The sequence below is a fragment of the Artemia sp. Qi Xiang Cuo genome, chromosome 20, assembly GCF_049724085.1.
Source record: "Artemia sp. Qi Xiang Cuo chromosome 20, ASM4972408v1, whole genome shotgun sequence".
Classification (NCBI taxonomy): Eukaryota; Metazoa; Arthropoda; class Branchiopoda; order Anostraca; family Artemiidae; genus Artemia; species Artemia sp. Qi Xiang Cuo.
The window spans coordinates 10,722,670-10,748,133 of record NC_142813.1 but is presented as its reverse complement, the minus strand read 5'-3'; the positions used below and the strand labels follow the sequence as shown (position 1 = coordinate 10,748,133).

General features: G+C 36.1%; 1 protein-coding gene across 1 annotated transcript; it reads right to left on the bottom strand.

Annotated features, from left to right (window-relative positions):
* Positions 1-3,575: 3,575 nt before the first annotated feature.
* Positions 3,576-19,577, bottom strand: LOC148939857 (transmembrane protein 267). Its single transcript, XM_089106018.1, has 4 exons — positions 19,561-19,577; positions 17,200-17,284; positions 8,990-9,280; positions 3,576-6,450 (listed from the first exon to the last, which is right to left on the bottom strand). Exons 1-4 carry the CDS (start codon positions 19,575-19,577, stop codon positions 6,106-6,108), a joined length of 738 nt encoding a protein of 245 aa, XP_088962144.1. The 3' UTR covers positions 3,576-6,105.
* Between the last annotated feature and the right edge of the window lie 5,887 nt (positions 19,578-25,464).

The window sequence follows — 25,464 nt, the reverse complement described above, 5'->3', positions numbered from 1 at the left end:
AAACAGTTGAAATGCATTATTCTGAAGAATTTGGCACAAACCCACTTCGGCGAGACCATAGTTTCCGAAGCAGAAATTCAAATTGAGAGTGTTTTAAGCCAACATAGGCTGATTGAGTCACAATCAGAATGCCCGACGACAAATTAATGTGTGACTTTTCGATTTTAACTAATTTATCCCTTTCTAATAACATTGCTTTTAATTATCTCGATATAGAAGATAATCAGCATGCCAACCCTATAAGCAGCCCCCCTGGTACCTTACCAAATACTAGCGGTAAATACCTTGATTTTTTCGATTTTTCTACCAATGTGAAGCCAAAACTAGTAAATAATAATTCCCTTAATGTTCTTTGTTTCAACATCAGAATCATCCGGGATAAGTGGCTTAAGTTTAAAGATTTAATTTCATCTAATGGTGTCTGCCCTTTTGATGTAATAGGATTAACAGAGACATGGCTTTCCGATAATGATGACACTAGTGATTTTTTACTCCATGGTTACCAAATAATCCATATGCCCAGGAGATTGACAAAGTGTTCTGGTGGTATCTCACTTTACATCCGTTCGAATGTATAAATTTTACCAGGCTATCAGAGTGCGAATCTATTTTCTCTACACAAATAAATCTCAGATGTATTTATTCAATAATTGTTAACATAGTTATCGGCCAAAATTCCTATATACTCTCCTTATTTTATAAACCTCCTCCATTTCCGACCTCTTGTTTTTGTAATCTGTTTGATGGTTTTTCTAATTTTATTAACCTACCCCATAAAAAGGCAATAGTTCTTGGGGACTTTAATTGTAACCTACTCAATGTTGGTAAAAATATTGAATCTGACACTTTTTTTGAATCGGTAACCGCGAGTGGTCTTCTACCCACAATTTTTTTCCCCAGTAGAGTCGATCCTGTGAGATCAACTTCAACATTAATTGGCAACATTTTTGTATCCACTTCCCTGGGAAATGACCTGTCCTCAAATATAATATTTTCGGATCTGTCAGACCATTTTCCTATTTACTTGTCACTACCTTCGCAACCACTACCTCTACGCTCTAGAATTAATATCCCAACACCTATTCGAAATTACAGCTCTGTAAATATAAACCATTTTATCGATTGCCTAAGAACCACTGACTGGCCCGATGTCTTAAATTGTCAAGAGGTAAATTCTGCCACAAATGGTTTTGCGCAAAGGCTAAGTGAGATTATCCATTCAAATTTTCCTATTCGTAAACCTAACCAGAAAACTATCCCTATATGCCCCTGGATGTCACATAGCCTCATTGTCTCCTCATATCGTAAAAACAAATTATATAAGTTAGTCTGTAAGACCAGTAGTGATATTGACCTATCTAATTATAAACATTATAAAAACTTATACACTAAACTCATCCGTGAAGGAAAGAAAAATCATTATTATACAAAAATTCTCAATTGCAAAGGAAACCTGAAAAAGATTTTGTTCACCATTAATGATATACTTTCTAAAAATAGAAAATCAAAGTCTATACCTATTCGCCTTAAAGACACAAATGGTAGATTAATTGACCCTTTACATGCACCTGATGCATTTAATAATTATTTTTCTAATGTTCCTCATATTGACTCCTGCTCCTCCTTACAGGCTGTACTCCCTTGCTTCAATTTTAGATCCATGTTTTTCTGCCCAACTGATAGCAATGAGGTACTTAAAATCATCGGTTCTCTCCCTATTAGTTTTACACCTGACTGTCTTGGATTAAGTAATAAGCTCCTGAAGACCATATCTCCCTTTGTTTACGAGCCCATCAAGAATATTCCCACCTAGCTTTAACCCACGGAGTTTTTCCTGATTTACTAAAGTCAGCCATTGTTATTCCAGTTCTTAAAAAGGGCGATCCAACTAAGATAGGTAATTATCGTCCAATCTCAAATCTTCCTGTTATATCGAAACTTTTCGAGAGAATCATCTTCAGACGTCTGTCTCCCTTTCTGTTTGACAGTCAGCACTCCGTATCCTTTATTTCTCCTCACCCATATGGCTTTAGGCCGAAATTCTCAACTTCTCATGCACTAATTGACGCCACACAGTTCATACGCTCACAACTCGACCTTAAAAAAACTGTATTGGGCTTATTTTCTAAGGCCTATGACATGGTCGATCATATTATTTTAATAAGCAAATTAAATAGTTACGGTATTCGTGGTGTTCCCCTCTCTTGGTTTGATTCTTATCTATCTGGAAGGGTACAGAGTGTGAGCCTGGCTGGAGAATCCTCTCAGCCCTTACCTGTTCGGAGGGGTGTCCCGCAAGGCTCCGTTCTAGGCCCTATTTTATTTCTCCTATATATCAATGATCTTGTTATAGACCTGGGCCCTTCAGTGTATCCTGTATTATTTGCTGATGACAGCAACTTTTTCATCACTGGCACCAATCTACCATTTGCAATAACCTCTGCCCAAGTCCTTCTGAACAGAGTCCAGACATGGTGCCTTACGAATAACATGATCATTAATAGCAAAGAAAGTCAAATAGTATTATTCAGAACCCCCTACAACAAAGACGTTATTCAACCTGCTCCTGGTCTCAGGTACTCCTCCGACATCCTCCCACAAGTGGAGGTTGCCAAGTTTCTTGGTGCATTTATTGACTCATGCTTGTCATTCTCTAATCATATTTTTACATAACAGCAATAATTTTGAGACAAGTAGCTATGATTAACCGTGTGAATTATTTTCTTCCTCCTGACATCCTAGTTACCCTCTATTATTCCTTTATTTTTCCTTACCTTTCTTATTGCGGATCAGTTTGGGGAAATACAAAACGGCCCTTCACTAAAAAACTCAAATTTGCCCAAAACCGCGCCATTAAAGCAGTTTTTCGGCATCCCCGTCTATATCCAACTCGTGATTTGTATTCAGATTTTGGCATAGCTCCACTTGATCAAATCATACAAAAACTAAACTTATCGCTTGCTTACTCTGCTTTCCACAATAAGCTTCCACCTCAACTACTAACCTTTCATAATATTAATAATTGCGAAGCCCACTGTCTCCGTTCATCCATTAGAGCCTTTAAAATTCCTAAATGCGTTTCAAGTGCTGCCCAGCAATCTCCCATTTACAAATCTATTATTCAATGGAACAAAATTCCCTCCAGTGTTGAACTAGCCACAAGTTTCTGCAAGTTGTATAAAAATGTAACAAAACTTGATAATATAATTTAATCTTTCCATTTTTAACAAATTTGCTCTAATTACCTATGTTTTATTCTTCTATTATTTTTTTTTCAGTGTTACTTATTTTTTTCTTTTTTTGGTTCTTAACAAGTTATCTTCTAGGATCTTTATTGTTATTGATGTTTGTGTTATGTTTTTATTCGAATAAAATTGAATTGAAATAATTCTATTTACGAAGCGCTGCCGTGCCAGAGCCCGGCCTCGAAATCGGCTAAGATAAGATAAGGATTTATTCCAAAAACAACACAACACAAAAAAAAACAAATGACCCTCCATAAGCTAACGCTTGTTCGGAAGTATTAACCCTCTTAAAATTAACACTTATGATAACATACTAAAAAAAAGAGAAAAAGAAGAAAGAAAGAAACGGAAAAGAAGAAGAAAAAATGAAAATCTTACACTCACTCGGCTCCTGGTCGCAATAACCAAAAATCAATACTTCACATACTCCAAAACTTCCCGCCACCATCCCATAAATAATAAATAGACAAAAAAAAAAAAAATAAAATAAAAATATATAAGAAAAACGGGAAATATAGTAGCTATATATATATAGTATATATAGCTATATAGTAGTTTTTTCTTGAAACTGGCAAATTGACATTTCGTTACCACAAACTGTTTGACAAAAAATCTCTCCACATTCATCACATGTTATCATTAACAATAACACATTATTTATTAATAATCACTGCAGCCTAGTGGCTATGGAGCTTCTCTCCCTGATTCGAGTGGTGTTGGTTCTAGTCACTTAGCAGTAACGATACTGTAAATTCTAAAAATCATTGCAGGGAACATTGCAGCAATAAAAGTAGAAAAAAAAATCCACCATATTTGAGTTTCATCTTCGCCAAGAGTGATTTTGACACCTGTTTTGTTAAACATTTTAACTTATTAAATCTTATGTCCTTAACGCATAGAGTTGCTTAAAAACTAAATTAAAATAAAACTTCCTTTAAATTTTCAGCTATTTTTCTAGTTTCAATCTAAAAACTAGAATTTTTGCTAAAACACTATAAATAAATTTGCATTTCATGTAATAAATTGAAAGATTTTGAACTGAGATTTAAAATGAAATTAAAAGAATTTGACCATTGGCCAAATTTTCACCGACAATTCGCATGCCTATTTGTTTCTCTGCAAACACTATTGGCGATCCATATTAATTGAATCTTAGGTCATCAGTTATGACTCTAAGGTCATAAATTGAAGCAGCTATTTTAGCTGCACCCACTTCAGGATTTTGATCGGTTTTAGCTGTGTTGCACTGTTTGAGTTACAGCGGTAGTTTGCTAAGGGATGAAAACGAAAAAATTATAAGTATTTTCCTTATCATATTCATTTGTTTGTAATATTCATTTATGAGTTTGAATATAGTTTTGTAAAAATATTGATTTTATTTTAAATATTTTTTTTGTTAATTAAAGAAGGCGTGGCAATTTCATTCAAAATTGGGGGTGAATAAGACTTTCGTTCTTTTTTGCGAAACGTGAGAAAATGTTTTTATCAGGTCCGCTAAAAAAAGTATGCTACATTTTGTTTTTCTTTTTTTTTTCCTGTTGCCTGAGGAATCATGGAGAGAAATCCTAGCCTAACCTAATTTATACCTAACCTTATTTATAATCACGATTATTAAAAAGGAGAGAAATCCTAACCTAACCAAGCTGAGATCAAACCCACTGCCCCATACAAGGAAGTACTCCAACAAGGTAACATTCTATTTTGCAAACTTTATATTTAAATACAACCTTTGAGTCAATAACATTACAGAAGCTAATTAAAAAAAGGGGTATATAACTTTAAACATATACTAAAGTTGAGAAAAGGTCGGAGTGTCGATACAATAAAAGTACCAAAATTTGTAGAAGAACTAACATTTGAACTCAAAAAAAAAAAAGATTGACATCACTTTATGTTATACAACACGACGGAAAATACTTCAGAAACGGTTCCAACATCCTACTCTCACCTTCTCCTTACCAGAAATTAATGTTTTTTTACTTCAGAATAAAGAGTAACTCTAGTTCTATGAAAGAGAGAGTATGAATAAAATAAAAGGGACGACCCATACTGTAGAATGGATTTAAACGTACCAGAGACTTTGCAACCTATTATTTTTTAATCCATTAGCACATTTATTTGGCAGTAAATATCAAATGCACATTTGAAAATCTAAAGATAAACAAAATATTGATGATCAGTTTAAAGCCAGTTATAATGTAGGAGAGAAAAGGTGCCTCTATAAAAGCATTATTGATTTTCCTATGGATAATTATATTGTTTGAGTCAGTTTACCGATAGAGATCTCTTGTGCAGAAGAGAGCGATTAGGAAGAGCCGTATTGGTACCGACCGGCCTATAGGCCTTAAATTGCTGGGAACAGGTAGCTTGAATTCTCGCCTTTCCCACAAGCCATTCAGCTCCCTTGTTTATCAATTTCCTTTTATTTTGTGTTATTGTACTTCTTATATGTTAACCAAGAGAATAATATTCCTTCACAATTTCATTGCCAAAAAAACTTGGTTAATATAAAGATTGTGTTGACGGCAAAAAAAGAAAAAACAGCCTTTTTTACCTGATTATCGTCTTGGTATTTAATTATTTTAGAATATTCAGTAGAAACCTGATAGAAGCAAAAAAAACACCTATTGTGGATTCCAGGTGCTGTTTTTCAGAAGAAGAAGAAGATATTTTCATGGACAGCAAAAAAATGAGCCCGCCTGCTGTTAAATAGAAGAAGAAGAAGAAGAAATGAAGTTAAACAGTATGAAACTTTATTGCAAAAGACCTATTTGTTTTGGTACAATCGTTACAAATCAATAACAATGCAACAAAACAAAAGGTGAATTTAGTAATAAAAGAAGTATGTTGGTCCACAGTATTATGCATCATAATAAGACGGAAGTTTTGAAGTTTTGTTCAAGTTACGATCCAAAATTTGTCGAGATTTAGCTACAGTAAAACACATTAGTAGAGTAAAAGGTATATAAACTACATAAGGATAGTTGATCGATCCAAACGGACATATCCATATGCCTCTTCTATGTCCATCTCGTAGATGATGAGAAACTAACGCTATTGCCTGAATCCAGCCTAGATCCCTCAAGAAAATTTTCATTCTTTGAGATTTAAAGAAAATTCGAGATGACATGTGCAGAACAAGCAGAACTATGATTGGTATTGTGGTGCAGTGCAAGAATGGACGAGAAGACAAGGACATAGCAGCCTGGAAACGAAATTACTGGAAAATAATTAATTATTTCTACCTAGAGAACATTATTTAAAAAGACATAAAAAAAATTAGCTAAAAGTCTAGTTGTCAAGTCTTGTAGAGACCAGTGGCGTAATTCCTTCAAAATCCTGGGGGGGGGGACAAAGTTGGAGCCGTTTTTCCAAAATAAAGGAAAACTGAGCTCTGGGAGGGGCAATTATACCCCCTTCCCATTGCAAATTACGCCACTGGTAGAGACACTCTAATAAATGCGTATAACACAATGTAAATGATAAAACTCGAGTTACAAAAACTGAGAAAAAAATTGACGAAGTTAAAAAAAAAGACACATAAAGTTTAATAAAAACAGATTTTGAAAAATCCAGATAAGTTAGAAGCCCAGTTCTGAAGGCTCTTACGACCACCCAAAATAATATAAATACCACAGAATGTAGAAGTACAATTTAGGTTGTCAAAAGAATAAGCTGCCCAGTTGAAAAAGGGGAAAAAAATAAGAGGAAAAAGAGGAAAATAAAATTCACAAATCAATCTTAAAGTATCTTTTCATGTACATAACGCAATGTAGCAGTATGATTTGAATAGCAAATAGAATAAAAAAAAGAGAAAAAAAACTTACCGCCTACTCGAACAAGAGAGAAAAACAATAATCAAAACCCACAAAACCAAACGTAAAATATTTCTCCATTCACATACCACAAAAAGTAATGATATAATTTAGTTTACAAAATAAAAAAAAATAAAATAAAAAACAGACAATGTTTGATAAGAGATTATTTAAAAAAAAAACCGATAAGCGAAAAGTCTAGCTCTTAATGCTTTTACAACTCCATTTAATATACATACCACAAAACGCAGTACAATTTGGGTTGCCAAAAAAATTAAAAAAGAAAATAAACTTAAACCGCCCACACAAAAGAGAGAAAAAAAGTAAAACCTACAAAACCAACTATAAACTATCTTTTCGTGAACATAACTCAAAATGTAGCAGTACAATTTAGATTGCGAAGACTCATAAAAAACAAAAAAAAAAACACCTAGACGAAAGAAAGAAAAAAAAAAAATAAACCCCAAAGACCAATTGTAAAAGTATTATTTCATGCACAATTTTTATACATTTGTGGGAAAGTAAACACCTTTGCCTCTAATAGAGACTATCTGTCTTGACTTTACTCTAATTGGCCATGGCTCTCAAGTTTTTCACCACCTCCACCTAGTCGATTTTAATTCAATTTGATTTGAAATCAACTTGGTCCAAATATTTTCACAACGAGGTAGGGCCACCGGCCGAGACCGAGTACGCCAATTTTTGAATTAAAATCAACTTGGTCGAAGTGGTGAAAAACTTGGAAACCATGACTAATTAGAATAAAGCCAAAACCGACAGTCTCTGTAAGACGCACATACTCTATGGCTATCTACCTTAGTTCTGCTCTAGGATGGATGATAGACTACCTATCAATAAGTGAAATGAATCATTTTTACACATTTCTGGGAAAAGTTATGCCAGCTTTGCCTCTCACAGAGACTATTTGTCTTGGATTTATTCTAGTTAGCCATGTCTCTCAAGTTTTTCATCACCTCCACAAATCAATTTTCATTTAATTTAAATTAAAATCTATTTGGTGGAATTATTTTCAAAACAAGGTCGAGGCCGAAAGCCAAGACCGAGTCCGTTGATTTTGAATTAAAACCAACTTGGTGGAAGGGATGAAAAACGTGAAAGTCATAGCTAGTTAGAGTATGAAAACCTTTTATTTGAGGTCTCCTATTGTCTTCAAATAGCTCACAGAACTGATTAGACTATTTGAATTGTCCTTTTGATTTTTCCTCGGCCTCGAGCTCAAGAAGGTCAAGGCCAAAGGCCAAGACCAAGTCCGTTAATTTTTGAATTAAAATCTTCTTGGTGAAAGTGATGAAAAATTTTGAGAGCCATGACTAATTAGAGTAAAGCCAAGACATATAGTCCCTGTGAGAGATAAAGCTGGCATAACTTTTTCCAGAACTGAAGAAAAATGACTTATTTCTCTTGTTGATAGATAGTCTATCATCGATCCTGGGGCAGAAATAAGGTAGATAGGCATAGAGTAACGGTAAATCAAATAGTTTTTCAGTTCTGTGAGCCATTTGAATGCAACTGGGTTTTTAATTAAATCAACGTAGATTTTTTAGTTAAAATCAACTTGGTGGAAGTGATGAAAAACATGAAAGCCATGGCTAATTAGAGTAAAGCCAAGACAGGTAGTCTCTGTGAGAGAAAAGTTGGCATAACTTTTTCCGGAACTGTATGAAAATGGCACAAAAAATAGCAGTACAATAGGGTCAACCAAAGAATAATAATAAGATTATTATCCAACCAAAAGAGAGGGAAAAAATTAATAAAGCCCACACGCTCAACCAACCGTAAAGTAGCTTTTAGTGCGCATGTTAGCATTTTAGTGCGCATGTTGCTAGACAATTCAGTTAATCAAAAGAAAAAAACTGAAACCAACTGTTCAAAGGAGAGACATAAAAAAGCTTTTAAAACCAAACTCACCTCCAACTTAAAAGATACAGCGCAAATAAAATGATCCAAGTCTACTGCAGATGACAAAAAACCACAGAAAATACTTTTAAAAAGGCAGTTTTTGGTAAAGACATTTTGATCCTGGCAGTTTAACTCAACAGACATCCAAGAAAGAACAGCTATCCCAAAATGTGTACAAGTGTCCGTTAATGCTCGAAGATGGAGATTTTGACAACTTTGGAGGAATATATCTCCCAAAACTGCTACACATGCAATACATATACATACTGCTAGCAAATGTATATAAGCCAGATTTCTTACCTAGAACCAAATTTAGAACTTAAAAAAAAGAAAAAGAGACAACAGAAAACCAGAACAGAAGTTAAGGACAAACAAGTTATTTGCAAATGTAATAGGAAACAGTAGTACATAAATATGGCACTTACAGCAACCACGATTGTTCCTAGAAATGCATATGCAAAGACTCATTTTTTTATAGGGATGGGGGGAGGGGTATTAAAATTTTAGTTTTTACTCTATGACTAAATGTGTGAAAATGAGACAAAGGGGTAAGAGGTATGAAAGAGGGTAAAACAAAATCGGTATCTGTTAGCTAATATCCTGATTCAAACAGAAGAGCATTGATGAGTTCCCTCTTCTTGCAGCTCAAGATGTTCCTTATGATTTTGAATCTGGTGTGAATTCCCATTATTGTATAGTGTGCAATTGCGAAGTCTTGATTGATCAGTTGTGCAAGTGTTTACAAATACGTAAGCTAGAATTTGAAAACGAATCACCAGGGTGAGGTTACTTTGTCGACTTGGTATAGTAACAGTGAGACTGAACCCCTCCCTCCTCCCCCCCCCCCAAAAAAAAAAAATCAGTTTTATGGCTTCCAGTAGTTGCCAGTAGAGGAGCACTTTTGGAAGTCTACGACTCTGACATACAGACTATATATCCAAGGCATAACCATCTTTGTTGTCTTACAATGGAGGCAGGTTTACCTATGCACGAACAAATCTTATCATTGCTGACACAGTCTCTCCTGGTAATCCTTAGTATCCAGTGAAGACAATTAGACTCAAAGGCAGCAATTAGTTTCTCTTAATCTGCAGTTAACTTTAGGCATTCCATGGAGTAACTCAGAATAGACAAAATATTCAAATACTCAGAATAGACAAAATATTGTATCAGAACAGCCTAAGGTTCAGTTTCTGAGAGTATGCTATATATTTCCAGACTGGCAGAAGTCTCTGAAATGATGTTGGCTAGGGGTGGTGCCTAGTTCTTTTTCATAGTTGCTACTGGAAATTACTGTACTTCCAAAGTACTTGAAGTCTGTCATCTGTTTGATGTATTTACCTACTAGTTGTATTCCTACAAACAAAAATGCTAATTGACATAACTTTAGTCTTTGGTGTACTGACGTGTACACCAAAATATATTAATAACCAAAATGTACTTTATTCTTTATTCAATCTATTCAATCTAAACCGATCAATAGTACCCCTGTCCTGGATTTTATGTTTCTGTTCGTCTTGCAATTGTATCTATTTACAGAGAAAGCATAACAGCCACGGAGAAAGTTTTTATATTTCCAGCTGATTAGAGTATAGCTTCTCTAATGGAATTCTCTAATAGAATTCGTAGGCAAAATTTGTTGCCAGTAATTTTGTTTATTTACGTCAATGATCAGTTTGTTTAGTCTTTTTTAGTTGAGTTCTTTGAGTGACAAGATTTTTTTACAGGTAGCCACTTTGCTTCTCTTTTTTTGACCATTTCAAGGTATATTACTGACTTATTGACCTTGTTACGTTCTTTATTTGTGAGTTTGTTCAGGAATTCCTGTAGCTTCTGCTTGTCGGCTTTTATGAGCCCAACATCATCATCAAAGTTGATGTCTTGGAGAAGCTCTCCTGCAACTAAGATTCTACATCCATTTACCTGTCTAAAGGTGTAATCTGCAACTAGGAAGACGAAAAGAGATGACAGAACACAGCCTTACTTGATGGCAGTCATGACTTTGCAGATGTGAGTGTTGCCATCAGAGGTTTTAACACAACATTTCATCTTTTTTTACATGACAGCTATTATACAAACTAGTTTGTCCAGAATGCTGTGGAACTGTAAGACTCTCTACAGGGTTTGATGATCTGCTGAACCAAAAGCTTTCTTTAAGTCCGTGAAGAATATGCACTAGTTGCATCCATTCATTAAATTACATCACGCCTTGGGTACAAGGGCCGATCGAGGATATTTTTAGGGGGGGCGCAAAATAGGTTGATCCGATAAACTTGCGTTAGGAGCAAGTTTAATTAACGCAAACTTCCGTTAATTAAGTAAATTACACTACTTTAGACAACGTTAGGGGGCGCGCACCCCCCTTCCAGGTCAAAACAGAAGCGTTTTGACCAGAGTTCATGCTGTTCTTCTTGAAATTGATATCAAGAGCAGTTTGGAGTCTTCCTAGTATTATAGTTGAGAAGAAGTTTCCCAGGATTGAAAGAAGAATGATGCCTCTGTAGTTGTTGCGTTCTTTTTAATTTAGTTCCTGTTTTCCTGTTGTTGGGAGATCTTTTGGTCTGCCACATGAGCTAGAAGGATAGCAAGATGGCAGAGGTTTATTAAAGGCTGGACTGTCTGTGCCAAGGGCCTTTCTATTTTCCGGTTTTTCAGCTGTTGAGAGTATTTTGTCAGCTGTTGGCTTATCATCACTGATGCAGGGTGATTTATTAGAGCTGCAAAATAACTACAGTAATCATAGTTCCTTTTGTTTTTCCACATCTATATGGAGCCTCCCTCACAATTTGCCAACAAGAATTGCTTTAACTAGTTTAGTTAATTGAAATCAAAACATTTTTTTTCCATTTGTTTAAAAAATTTGGTTAAAGTATATTTGGACAAAATATATAATATAATATATTTAGGATCTTTGTGAAACCATTTACTGTTTAATAGCCTTCAATTACAGTCTTGAAATAGCATTCATTCAGCGAACAAGGAATAACTTCTCTGGATTTTAAATAAAAGCTGTTTGGCAAGTTTTTATGAACTTATTTTATAATAAGTCAACAAATGAAGGTTCCTTATAGCGATATTGTGTGAAACTTGTCTGACTAGTTTTTAGCAAGAAATTAGACATTAGTAGACGCTTTGTTTTACGGATAAACTTATTACTCTTTTGGATTAACAAATTTGTATAGAAAATGGACTTTGATTTTGGACCATCGGACTGTTTAGTGAATTCCCCTTTTCTGAACTTTCTTTAGTATAAGTTTCTGAACTTTCTTTAGTTATTTTGAAATCAGCTGTAGACTTTTTTGAGCTGACCAATATTGCGAAAGGGAAGAAATTGCAGTGGGAAAAGCTGTTGATTTCTGAGGCTTGGCCTTAACGTACTGGACCAAATGCTCCAATGAATCACCTGAAGGACATACTAGAACTGATTCAGACAATAAAAACCGGGTCTAATCCTATCCTGCTCGTTTTCGTGATACGTTCCCCCACAGAGGTTCCATCTTTACCTGCAGTAGCCTATTCTAGGCTCACGGCAAAAATTAATACTCTTCAACATACTTTGCTGCAAATTAAAGATAAGGTGACGGCTTATGATCTACATTTCCCTGGGTTACCAAGGGAAGATGGTGCTCCTATTCCAGTTGAAACGTATAAAGCGACAATCGTTATCACGAAGACACCGCGTGATCTTGACAATCCGTCGAAACGAAAAGCTGTGATTGATAAAATTGCTGGACATGAATGTGTTGAGAATATTCATGCCCCGGGGGACAGAATAATAGTGAATATTGACAGTGTCGTGGCAAGTGGCTTTTGCGATTCAGCCCGTTTGGTCTTGCGCAGATCGGATGTGAAGGTTGTGGAAAAGAAGTTTTACGGAATCGCGAAAGGGATTGGCGACTCATTTGATTTATCTCTGTTCAAGAACTGTTCTGGGGTTATTGAAGCCACCCAGATTGCCAATTCATGGTGTGTCAAGATTGCTTTTAGGGATCAAGGATCTCTTATTTTGGCTCTTAGATTGGGACTGAAAGTTGAATATGAACTGATCCGTGTCTTTGAATTTAAGAAAATCCCAAGATGCTGTAGAAAATGCCAGTCTCCTGAGCATCTAATTGCTAACTGTCCCAGTACCTCCCATAAATGTTCCAGGTGCTCTGGTCCTAATGAGAACTGCAAGAAAACTCCTTGTACAAATCCCATAAAATGTGCAAACTGTGGAGGTGATCATGTGGCATTTAGTTTTCGCTGTCCCCGTCTCCAAGCTCTTGTTAAGAACGTTACTGGGCGCCTTCATAAATGAACTATCGCAAAATCTCTGTGTGTTCGTTTAACATTAACGGGACTAAAGATAAAATGCCAAGCCTCGAAAAAAAGTTGAGCCGTCTTGATGTCCTTTTCCTGCAGGAACATTTGCTTCCTGCGTTTAGCGTAAACTTTTTTCGAAGGAATCGTGATCACATTGTGTTTAGTACCAACGCTAGATGGACTCGGGGTAGGCCTTCTGTTGGTCTCGCGTGTTATATCAGACAGACTCTTGCAGATTTATCCCCGGTGTGCTAACACTCATCTGAGCAATTCCTAGCTGTAAGACTTGGTGACACTGTCCTAATAAATACTTACCTGCCGCATGATAAAAAGTCGGTACAGTCGTTCTCGAGCTTTGCCAAGTCGTGTGATAAGCTACAAGGTTTAATCAGTGGCATCGAATCTCTTGACTACTCATGGCTGCTTGCCGGTGATCTGAATTGCAACATTTAATTACCATCCAGTCGTTCTGAGACCCTGCTAAATGCTCTACCAGCTGCGCATAGGATTATAAATAAAGATTTCAGCTTCTCATGTATCCATAATAGTGGTGCAGTTTCTTATTTAGAACATTGTGTGTGTTTGCCCCTTCTTCATTCCTCTGATGTTCATGTCGACGATGAGGAGAGAGACTATGACCACCTCCCTCTTATTTTTGATCTATCTATTAGCTCTACAATCAGCTTCAGTGCTCCTCCTAAGCCTCAAAAATGGATCTAAGCCTCAAAAATGGACTCCTAAGCCTCAAAAATGGCAAACGTGCTTGGGGTAATGCAAATTGGCCATTCTATCTTTCGACTCTCGCTTTGCTGCTATGCAATATCTCTGTGCCTTTTCATATTCTTGGTGCCGGTTATTTTGTCAGTGATGTCCGTGGTCAGCTAAATGCTTATTATAGAAATGTAATCTCTTCAATTAAACAAGCTGAAGCAATAGCTGTTCCGTTTATTCGCGTGACACTTAACACCCGCAAGACTTTTTGGAAGTGTGATCCGGAACTTAAGAAAGTTAGGAACCAAGCCAAGTTTTGGATAAAGTTGTCGATTGCGATAGATCTTCTAGTGGGCAAGTTTTTAGCATCGAGCAGAAAGCAAAATCGGCTTATAAGCGTCATCTTCGTGCAGTTCGGTTTTCGGGCGGATGGTAAAACCCCGTCTAATGGTAAACAGTGGAAAATTGTGCTGAATGCGTCAAAACTCGAAGATTCTTTCTCCAGTGATATTATTCCAAGATTGTCGTGGATTAATCACTATATACGCTTCTTTTCCAGGATTAATTATGCTGTTCATAGCCGTTTTTCTGCTTTACTAGCAAAGGTTCTTCCTAATAGGGTGAGCCAAAGACATATTATTCCTGTTGAAAAATCTAATATTGTGAAATCTCTTCGACGGTTGAAGTCAAAGGCTTGTGATCTTGATAGTATTTGTACGGCTCATCTTGACCCGCGTTCAAATGAACTTGTATCGCATCTCCAGCTATTATTTCAAATGTGCCTTTCTAGGTCTATTGTCCCTGATTCATTTTTATGTGGAAGAGTCACTTCTATACTAAAAAAGGATAAGATCTACATTCATATAATTCGTATAGGCCGATTACTGTCGCCTGTACTCTAAGTAAATTATTTGAGTATGTATTGCTTCCACACATTGATAAATTTTCAAATTATGAGGCTAACTAGTTTGGATTCAGGTCAGGTTTGAGTTGTCAACATGCTCACCGCGTTTTAGCGCAGGTTATTAAGGAAGCCACTCGAAATAGTTATAGTCTTCATTTTTGTATCCTTGATATATCTAAAGCATTCGATAATATTTGCAATGCCCAAGCTTTCTATGCTTTTAGTCAACTCGGTGTGAATGTGTCTGTGATTCTTGTTCTAAAGTTTTGGTATTTGAATTCATATCTAAGATTAAAGTCAGGAAGTGGGGATTTTTTCGGACATATACCAGTTAAGTGTGGAGTCAGGCAGGGGGGAGTTCTCTCTCCCCATATCTTTATTGCTTCTATTGAACATATTTTGTCTGGTATATGTAGTTCTTGTCTTATGGGATTCAAAGATTTATCATACTTAGCTTATGCTGACGACTTGCTTCTTTTTAGCCAAACTGAGTTTGGTTTAACGCGTTCTGTCCGATCCGTCGCCGCTGCATCTGCAAGTATTGGGTTATTCCTTAATGTTGATAAATGTAAATATCTTATTTTTAATGGGATTAGTTCGTCTCATCCTTTGGATTGCAGCTCTTTTTCTATATATCAAGTCATCTCTTTTCGATGGCTCGGGATCTCTGTCTGAAATTCACCAAGTTCTTTTCGGTTTCAGACAATTCGCTATGTTAACAATAAGCTTAAACTAGGATATTCTAAAATTGTTGGAAATCGTGGACATTTCCGGCGACAATCGCTAACAAAGCTATACTCGAGTTTTTGCGACCATTCCGTGTTATTTTGCTCTGGTGTATATATGCTTCTGAACAAAGGTGACGTAAAAAGGGTCAAGACGGATTACTATCGCTATTGCAAGTTTTTACTTTATTTACCGCGATCATTCCGGAACCGGAGGTTAATGAGTCAGTATCAGGCAGTAGATATTGTTCTTTCAGTGGAAAAATTAACTTCGAAATGAATTGATGACGCACCGATCCGTCTTGGTCCTAACCGTCGTCTTATCCGCCTGTTGAGCTAATTTGTTGTTTCTTTTGTGTATTTTTTGCTTATTTGTAGTTTTTTTTCCTGGTATTTCACTTTTTTCCCATTTGTTAGTGGTAAGAAATATATTATTACTATTTGTTTGTTTAACTGAATGTTCTTTTTATTTGATTATCTTACTTTAAGTGCTGTGTGTGTTTATTCTTCTTCTTTTTTCTCTTTACTCTACTTTTTATCATATTGTTTGTGCAGTGGGTTATAAATAAATTATTATTATTATTATACTGGACAAGGAAAAAGTATTTTTAATCTATTAAATCAGATCTTTAAATGCCTAAAGAATACTTTTTCTTGGATTAATTGATCATGGCATATGGGTACTCAAAACTTTTGAATGCAGCAAATTTTTATGGCAGTCTTTAACTTTGAGCCATAGAATTAATTTTTGAAAATACTGATTTGTAAATAAGACACCTTTAATTTGAAATAACTTTTATACACAAAATGAATATATTTATATACATATATAAATAAAGCCATTTGCTGTTGAACAGTCTTGAATTATATTGTAAATTCAAAAACGGTCCTTAAAACTTAAAGATTATTGTCCCATTTACCAGCACCAGCCTAGAGTAGCCTCCTACTCTTCAAAATCTAGCTCAGGCTTCTTTGAAGCTTGAACAATTCTGTAAATATATGTCCATCATACCTGAATATTAAACAGGGCATCAACACTGAGACTGGCCTAAAGGAGGCCTACAAGAATTCAGAAATTGTAGGCACAACATGCATTTTCCCCTCCTTCTTTGCTTTTAAGCGACAAGCTATTCTAACTGAATCTTTCAAGCCTCACAAGAAGGAAAGGAGTAGCATTTAGATATTTTGATTATAGTTTTCCAAACCTTAATTAAGGCTGTAGATAAGCTCTTTAACGTTTCATTGCCTGAAATAAGAACCTTTAAATGATCTGAGTGAGTTATAAGTGGGAACCACCAGCATTCAAGTCTAGAAATTTTTTCCTAGTTTGGAAAGCTGTTAATTTAGGTGAGGGACACTCTTATTTTCGAGCTTAAAATAGAAATTTAGATTAAAACTCCAATTTAGGGTTTGTCTCTACTATCTTGGAAAGTGGTAGAACTAAGGTACAACATATTGAAAGAAATGTGTTCCTAACCTTGAAAAAAACAATAAAAAATATAACTTGAAGCCTTCCTCAAACACTAAGAAAGGTCGTCAAGGCCTATAGTCCAAATATTACCAATAGTCCTTACTAGTAAAGAATGGATGGAGACAGGAGCTTGAAAAACTTTTCCATGCCCAAATTTGGTTTGCCTCCAAAAGTTTGCCTCAATCTGCCTCCAAAAGATCTACAGACACAGTTAATTAAAAATGCAGACAATTTGGGAAAAACAATTACAAAAAGTCAAAATTTCAAATAATTTAATGAAATTAAGAGTATAACTTGATTAGACTGAAGGTACCTTAGGAAAAACATTTAATTCATGCTAATAAGGCAGAGATAAACATTAGAACGTTTATCTGTTTTCTCATATATAACAGAAGCAAAATTTTAAAATTGCCAAAAACCAACCCAAAAATTTTAATTTACTTTTTTTTGTTCTTGATGTACTCCGCTTCTTTTTTATAGTGGATAATAAATAAATTATTATTATTATTATTACATTTTTAAAATAGCAAAAACATCCTAAACTAGAGCTTAGTATATTCAGAACCAGAGGGTACTCGAAGGGGCTTAATTCAGAGGAGGGGTCAAATGTGGGTAATCAAAAATATCTTACTGGGTCTTAGTATTCCAGAAAATTTCATTCAACAATTTTAATTATGTTCCAAATTGTTCAGTACAGATCTAAATGATGTTTTTTTACAGTCCTGGTAGCTGAGTTAGGTAAACAAATTTTTTGGGAATAGATTCATAGCTTAAATTATCCTGGAAAGTTCTTTTGAAGCATTTATCAACTCCACTGCCCCTAAAAAGGGAGCTGACCTTGAACGACCTTTGTGTTATAAAAGTAAAACATTCAGAAATAAATCAACACCAGAGATGATGCAAAAAGAACAACACAACAAAGAAAACGACATTTCAGGACTAATCAATGTTTACAAAAAAATCCAAAAAAATAATTGCGTATCCTTTTCCTTTTCTTTTGTCTTACAAATTATAAACTTTGCATTGAAAACAATATATATTTTGAACAGTTTAGTTTTCATATATAGGACTTTTTTCGAGAGAAGGGTATGATCTGCTCAGGGAGCAGATCATTTTGGGAATGGATTTATAGATTAAATTATTCCTGGGAAGTTCTTTCGAAGCATTTATCCACTCCACTGCCCCTAAAAGGGGAGCTGACCTTTGTTGACCTTGGTCAAACTTTCTGTTATTAAATAAAAAAAAAAGTTTTTTTAACTGAAAGTAAGGAACAACGTTAAAACCTAAAACGAACAGGAATTATTCCGTATATGAAAGGGGCTGTCCCCTCCTCAACGCCTCGCTCTTTACGCTAAAGTTTTTTATTGTTTAAAAAAAAGAGATGTGAGAAAGTCAAACTTTAGCGTAAAGAGCGAGGCATTGAGGAGGGCACAGCCCCTTTCATATACGGAATAATTTCCGTTCGTTTTAGGTTTTAACCTCGTTCCTTACTTTCAGTTAAAAAAACTTGTTTTTTTTTTTTTTGAACGTTTTTGAATTAATGCAGGTTTTGATTTTGGCTCACCGTGCATGAATAATTAAAACAAAATTTGCATATTCATTTTACTTTTTTTTTGGTTAAATGGCATTCTCGAAACTTGTTTAATTTTATTCACGAACTTTTTTATTAGTGATAATATACGTAACTTACGTAACGAACTTCTATATTCATTGATTTTTAATACGTATATTAGCGGGTTCACCCCTAGTCAGTACCTTGCTCTTTCAGCTAAAGTTCGAATTTTGTTCCAATTCTTTAAAAATGACCCCTTAATCACAAAGGCCGTTAATTAGAATAAATAGCTCTTTTGAAAGTACTAAAAAATCTTTGGCTTAAAGAACAAGACCCCGAAGCCGCGCCAAAAATCGGCGGCGCGCCGCCGAAAAAAAACGGCGGCGCGCCGCCGAACTTGCATCCGCGCGCTGACGCCTCCGCTGAGTCTATCGGTGGCGGCGTCACTAAGACGCCGCCGTTTTTTTTTCTCTTCTTTGGTTATCGATATCGACCTCCGGGCTTCAACTGTCATCCCGGGTAATCTGTTTCTTAAAAATAAATACTGTCATCTTGGGCTCGCCATGTATATCGGTTCATAGGAAGGAGAAGAAGAAATTTTTCTTGAAAAAAAAATTCTACCTTCCACTTTAAAATTCTGTTCATTTTTCTTTCTGATTTTTCGGATGAAAAGAGGTAGGTAAAAGAGCATTAGGCAATTCAGGATGTTGTCATAGGCAGCGCAATCGAGCTGTCTAAGTAAAGAACAATGTTGGCACAATGTATTATTTATTTATTTTTTTTTGTTTTCCATACCAGGGCACTTCGTATTAAAGGAGTTATTTTAAAAACTTAAAAAAGGGTTAATTTGATTGGAAATTGGAATAGCTAATGCCAATTTTAATAGTTAAAAGTTATGGGAAGGCAACTAACCTCCTTTTCTCGCCCATAGAGTGCAAAAACGCATCCAATCAAAATTTTAAGATAGCCATTTTGGTCAGAGTAACTGATTTCCAGAGAGAAAATATGTTTTTTGAGGAGGTTACTCCCCCACAACCTTTAGGGCAAGGGTTTTGTAGTTATGCCCTGGACGTATATAAGAACGATTTTGGCACAATGTATTATTTATTATTTTTTCCTTTAGACCAGGGCACTTCGTATCGAAGAAGTTGTCGTAGAAACTTCAAAAAGGGCTCATTCAATTAGAGATTGGAGTGGCGTTTTCCCTTTTTTATATTAGAAAAATATTTGGAGGCCACAAAAACCCCTTCCACCCCCACCATTTCCCGAAACACATACAATCAAAATTTTGAGATAGCCATTTTGTTTAACGTAGTTGAAAGTTCTGGAAAGTAGGTCTTAGAGGATGACAACCACCCTCACAGCCCTTAGGGTAAGGGTTGTAATTTATGCCCTGGGGGCATATACGGTGTTTATAGAAAGCGTTGTCGTAGAAACTCAAAAAGGGATCATTAGTTTGGAAATCGAAAATCCTAGTGCCCTTTTTAATAATCGAAAGTGATTGGAAGGCTTGACATTTTTATAGTAGAGATCGATGTGGGTAAAATGTATCGTTTTTTGTTGTTGTTATTGTTTAGACCAGGGCACTTCGTATCGAAGGAGTTGTCGTAGGAACTTCGAAAAGGGCTCATTCGATTGAAAATAGAAAGGGCTGATGCCCTTTTTTATAGTTGAAAGTGAATGGAGGGAAACAAATCCCCCTCCCAAGCCCACCCTCCCATTTGCCTTTATGTTTAAAAATTAAATTTTTCCATAAGATTAAATCAAAATGCACTGTGTTTATGCTATTTCCCAATAAGGCATTTCAGCAGTATCCCAAGAACGACTGAGGGTATTATGTTCAAACTTTCAGGGCTTCTTCTGCTCTTAAAATTCGACCAAATCAAAATAGCGTAAGTGTATCCAAGCTATCAAAGAAAGTAAACAAATTTTTTAGCGAATGTTATCAAGTTTTCCATTTCAGGTCAACTAGAGGAGGTATGAAACTAAATTAAACACTATTATTTGTGTCCAGATTTTTATAATGGGTCTATGTTGTTAAATTTTGCTGAAAATTGTTTTCCAACATACAAATAGCAGGCCAAACTATAAATTCTTAAAAAAAACGAAAAGATTTAAAGTATGATTTTCTTTTTCCCTGAAAAGACTATGTCAATATAAAACGAACAGATATTAATTAAAAAAACTGTTTCCAAAAAATAAGTTTTTTCAAAGAAAAGTAAAGAACTCCATTAAATCAAAAATGAGTAAAATTAAAGTCAAATAATCTACCAAGCGTGAAACTACCACAAATCAGCATCGATAAATAAATGAAACCCAAAACGAACAGAAATTACAATAAATAACCTAGTTAAAATCAAAACGAGCAGAAATTAACATTAGTTGGGCTCAAAACCCCTATGCCTTCCCAAGGCCAGAACATAATTTGTACTTTACTGACAAAAATACAAATGAATATGCATTGTCAGTTTAATATACATATACTGATATTTAGTAATCAAAATGTTAATATTATTTGATTTATTAAAGTTATAAAAGCAAAAACATTTATATTTTTTCAGTAAAGTGCAAATTATGTTCTGGCCTTGGGAAGGCATAGGGGTTTTGAGCCCAACTTATGTTAATTTCTGCTCGTTTTGAGTTTGACTCAGTTATTTATTGTTATTTTTGTTCGTTTTGGGTTTCATTTATTTACCGATGCTGATTTGCGATAGTTTCCCGCTTGGTAGATTATCTAGAGCTAGTATAGAAATATATCTATAGAAAAGAATTACATTTTCTTCCACAGTTAGCAGAGCACACTGAAGTTGAAGTAGCCTTAAACTTTGACTTGAAACGTTATACCACTTCCTTCAGAAAAGAATTTCGGAGGGTTATTCCGTGTTGATAAGACAAGAGGGTAAAGGTGCAGTTTGGTTCCTCCTGTAGTGTAGTGTGCAGGAGCCCTATGGTGAAGGTGCAGGTTTGTTCTCCCTTATAAAACAACTTATTTCAGCAGATACAAAGAAGAAGCCCATTTGCGGCATTCTGTGGGACCCTAAGAGACAGTAGTAGTATCAGATCTCGCGAGTGACCGCTTGCGCTCGTCAAGTTCTGGCTGTACCGGACACATGTGCCCCAGTTAAACGGCTTTTTAGCACGACAGGACTGATAGTGACGGCCAAAAGGTCAATTGCTCCAGGCAGAGTGAACAAACTGACTTTTGTTACATCAATTGTAACTGAAGTGATGTAACCGCTGATTTAAAATTATTGGTGTTGTTAAGCCATGGTATCTGATTTGTATACAGTGTTTTTTCGATGTTGCTATTTGTTTTTTGTTTTTTTTCACTTCCTTTTCGTATGTATTTGATGAACAGGAGATGTTTGAACTTCAAACTTTGAAAGTTATACACACATTAGCCCAAATCATTAACAAGAAGGAAATGACTAAACACGGGATTTTATAGGAACAATGCGATGTTAAACATAAACACAACATAGGTTTCCCCGGGTCTAGTGGCTAAAAATGAGAATTCTACTTGGTCATTTAAAAATCCTTAGTAAAATCGAGGTTGAACGTGCTTGGTGAAGGGAAATTTTTATTATTATTTTTAATCAGAAAAATGGGTACACGGGGGGGCCCCGTTATGATAATATCGGCGGTACACCGCACAAAAAAAGTCGGCGCGCCTGGCGGCGCGCCGCCACCAATACTGAATCACACATTCGCCGCCGTCATTTCGGCGTGGCGCGACTTCGGGGACTAGTATTGACTAGGGGTCTGAACACAATCATATACGTAATATGTTCTGTTCGTTTTAAGTTTTGATGTTGCTCCTTACTTTCAGTTGAAAAACTTTTTTTTTTATTTAATTTCTGATCTTTTTCTTTAATAATGCTGGGAAATCCGGCACCCCCTTCATAGAAATGTCCCTTCCCCCATGAAAACTTCCTTCATGATAAGATCCTCCCATATAATCCCCACCCAGCCCAACCCCCACCTACCAGAGAAAATCCCCCCCTGAAAAAGTCTGTATACTTCCCAATAACCAATACTATATGTTAACAATGGGTAAAGTTCATAACTTTCAGCCCTCCCCCGGGGACTTCGGGGGATTAAGTCATTCTAAAAGACATAGTTATGATATTTTCGACCATGCTGATCAAAATGGCTATCTCAAAATTTTGATCGGGTGACTTTTCGAAAAAAAAGAGCTTGGGAGGGAGCCTAGTTGCCCTTCATTTTTTGGTCACTTAAAAAGGGCACTAGAACTTTTAATTTCCATTCTAATGAGCTCTCCCACGATATTATAGGATCACTGGGTCGATACGATCACCCCTGGAAAAAATAAGTAAATAAATAAAATAAAATAAACACACATCTGTGATCTTTCTTCTGGCAAAAAATGTAAAATTCCACATTTTTGTAGATAGGTGCTTGAAACCTCTACAGTAGGGTTCTCTGATACGCTGAATATGATGGTGTGATTTTCATTAAGTTTCTACAGCTTTTAGGGGGTCTTCCCCCCTTTTTTCTAAAATAAGCCAAATTTTCTCAGGCGCGTAACTTTTGATGGGTAAGACTAAACTTGATGAAACTTATATATTTGAAATCAGAATTAAAATCTGATTCTTTTGATGTATCTATTGGTATCCATATTCCGTTTTAGAGTTTCGTTTACCATTGAGCCGGGTCGCTAGTACAGAGGGAGGTGCTACTCGTGACAGGACCACGTGGTTTATGGTTTTCTCACTGAGAATGAAAAAACAGGAATTTTCTCACTTGGAAAAACAGGAATTTTCTCACATTGATGGTTGTTTTTATGGTTTTTGTCAGTGAGAATGAAAAAACAGGAACTTTCTCACATTTATGGCTGTTTTATGGTTTTTGTCAGTGAGAATAGAAAAACAGGAATTTTCTCACTTTCATGGATTATTGAGTCATTAAACAAATTGTTCCCGGGCAAGGTTAATTAATGTCTGACAGATGACGTCAAGTTAATTAATGTCATTGATGTATTTTCAAAGAGAATGTTTCCGAGGCAAAGTTTAGATCACACATGACAGATGATGTCATGATTGATTGATTTACGAAAGGGGAATTAATTTGTTGTTTCTAAAGAGAATCGTTTCCGAGCGAATGTTTTGATCTTAGCGCGCGAAAAAGTTTCTTTGTAATTTCAAATGTGAAAGCGCAGGGATGCCAAAAACAAAAGGAACTCACTGAAATTACGTTTAGGGATTATTTGGGCGAAACCGTTTTAGCCATTATAGGGAATTATTTCGGCGAAAAAGTTAGAGACATTTTAAAAGATGATTTAAAAGATGATTTTAGAAGAGGATTTGAGGGTGAAACTCTGTGGTCGTTATAATACACAAGTTGTATTTTAACAGTGTCGTGAGGTTCTCTACCACAACCCCAAAGGCTCCTCATACCCCACCCCAACCCCGAAGGAAGCCACCGGTCCTCAAAGGTCCCCCGGGGCTCCCAAAGGGTCCCCGGCGCCCCAAAGGCTCCTGAGCCTCCATTTTAATACTTTTTTAAGGCTTTATTATATCTTTTCAGAACAAATTATTATTATAGGGAATTATTTCGGCGAAACGGTTAGAGACATTTTAAAAGATGATTTAAAAGATGATTTTAGAAGAGAATTTGAGGGTAAAACTCTGTGGTCGTTATAATACACAAGTTGTATTTTAACAGTGTCGTGAGGTCCTCTACCCCAACCCCAAAGGCTCCTCAAACCCCCCCCCAACCCCGAAGGAAGCCCCCCCGTCCCCAAAGGCCCCCCCGGCTCCCAAAAGACCACCAGGATCCCAAAGGGCCCCCCGGACCCCCAAAGGCCCTCCACCGGTCCCCAAAGGCCCCCAGACCCCCAAAGGCCCTCCCCAGACCCCCAAAGGCCCACCCCCGGCCCCCCAAAAGCCCACCCCCCCTCCCCCAAGGTCCACAGGGCTCCCAAAGGGCCACCCGGCCCGAAAGGGCCCCCCAGACCCCCAAAAGACCCTCGGCGCCCCAAAGGCCCCGGAGCCCCCATTTTTAATACTTTTTTATGGCTTTATTATATCTTTTCAGAACAAGTTATTTTATTAATGTCCATCCTAAACCCATTTTACAAGTTGAAGTACCCATCCTTTTCACCCACAACTTTACTATACTGATTTTTGAATGCTCCAACACCAAGCAATACTTTTCAATGGCGTTTCAGAACAATCTCTTTTCTTAATGTCCCTCCTAAACCCATTTTAAAAATTTAATTACCCATCCTTTACACCCACAACTTTACTTTACAGCTTTTTGAATGCTCCAACACCAAGTAATACTTTTCAAAGGGCATTTCAGAACAAGTTCTTTTCATAATGTCCATCCTAAACCCATTTTACAAGTTGAAGTCCCCATCCTTTTCACCCACAACTTTACTTTACAGCTTTTTGAATGCCCAACACCAAGCAATACTTTTCAAAAGACATTTCAGAGCAAGTTCTTTTCTTAGTGACCGTCCTAAACCCATTTTCCAACTTGAAGTACCCATCCGTTTCACCCACAACTTTACTTTACAGCTTTTTGGATACCTCAACACCAAGAAATACCTTTTAAAAAGACATTTCAGAGCAATTTCCTTTCTTAATGTCCTTTCTAAACCCATTTTCTATCTTGAAGTACCCATTCTTTTCACCCACAACTTTACTTTACAGATTTTGTATACCTCAACACCAAGAAATACTTTTCAAAAGGCATTTCAGAGCAATTTTTTCTTAATGTCCCTCCTAAACTCATTTTACAAGTTGAAGCATCCATCCTTTTCACCCACAACTTTACATTACAGCTTTTTGG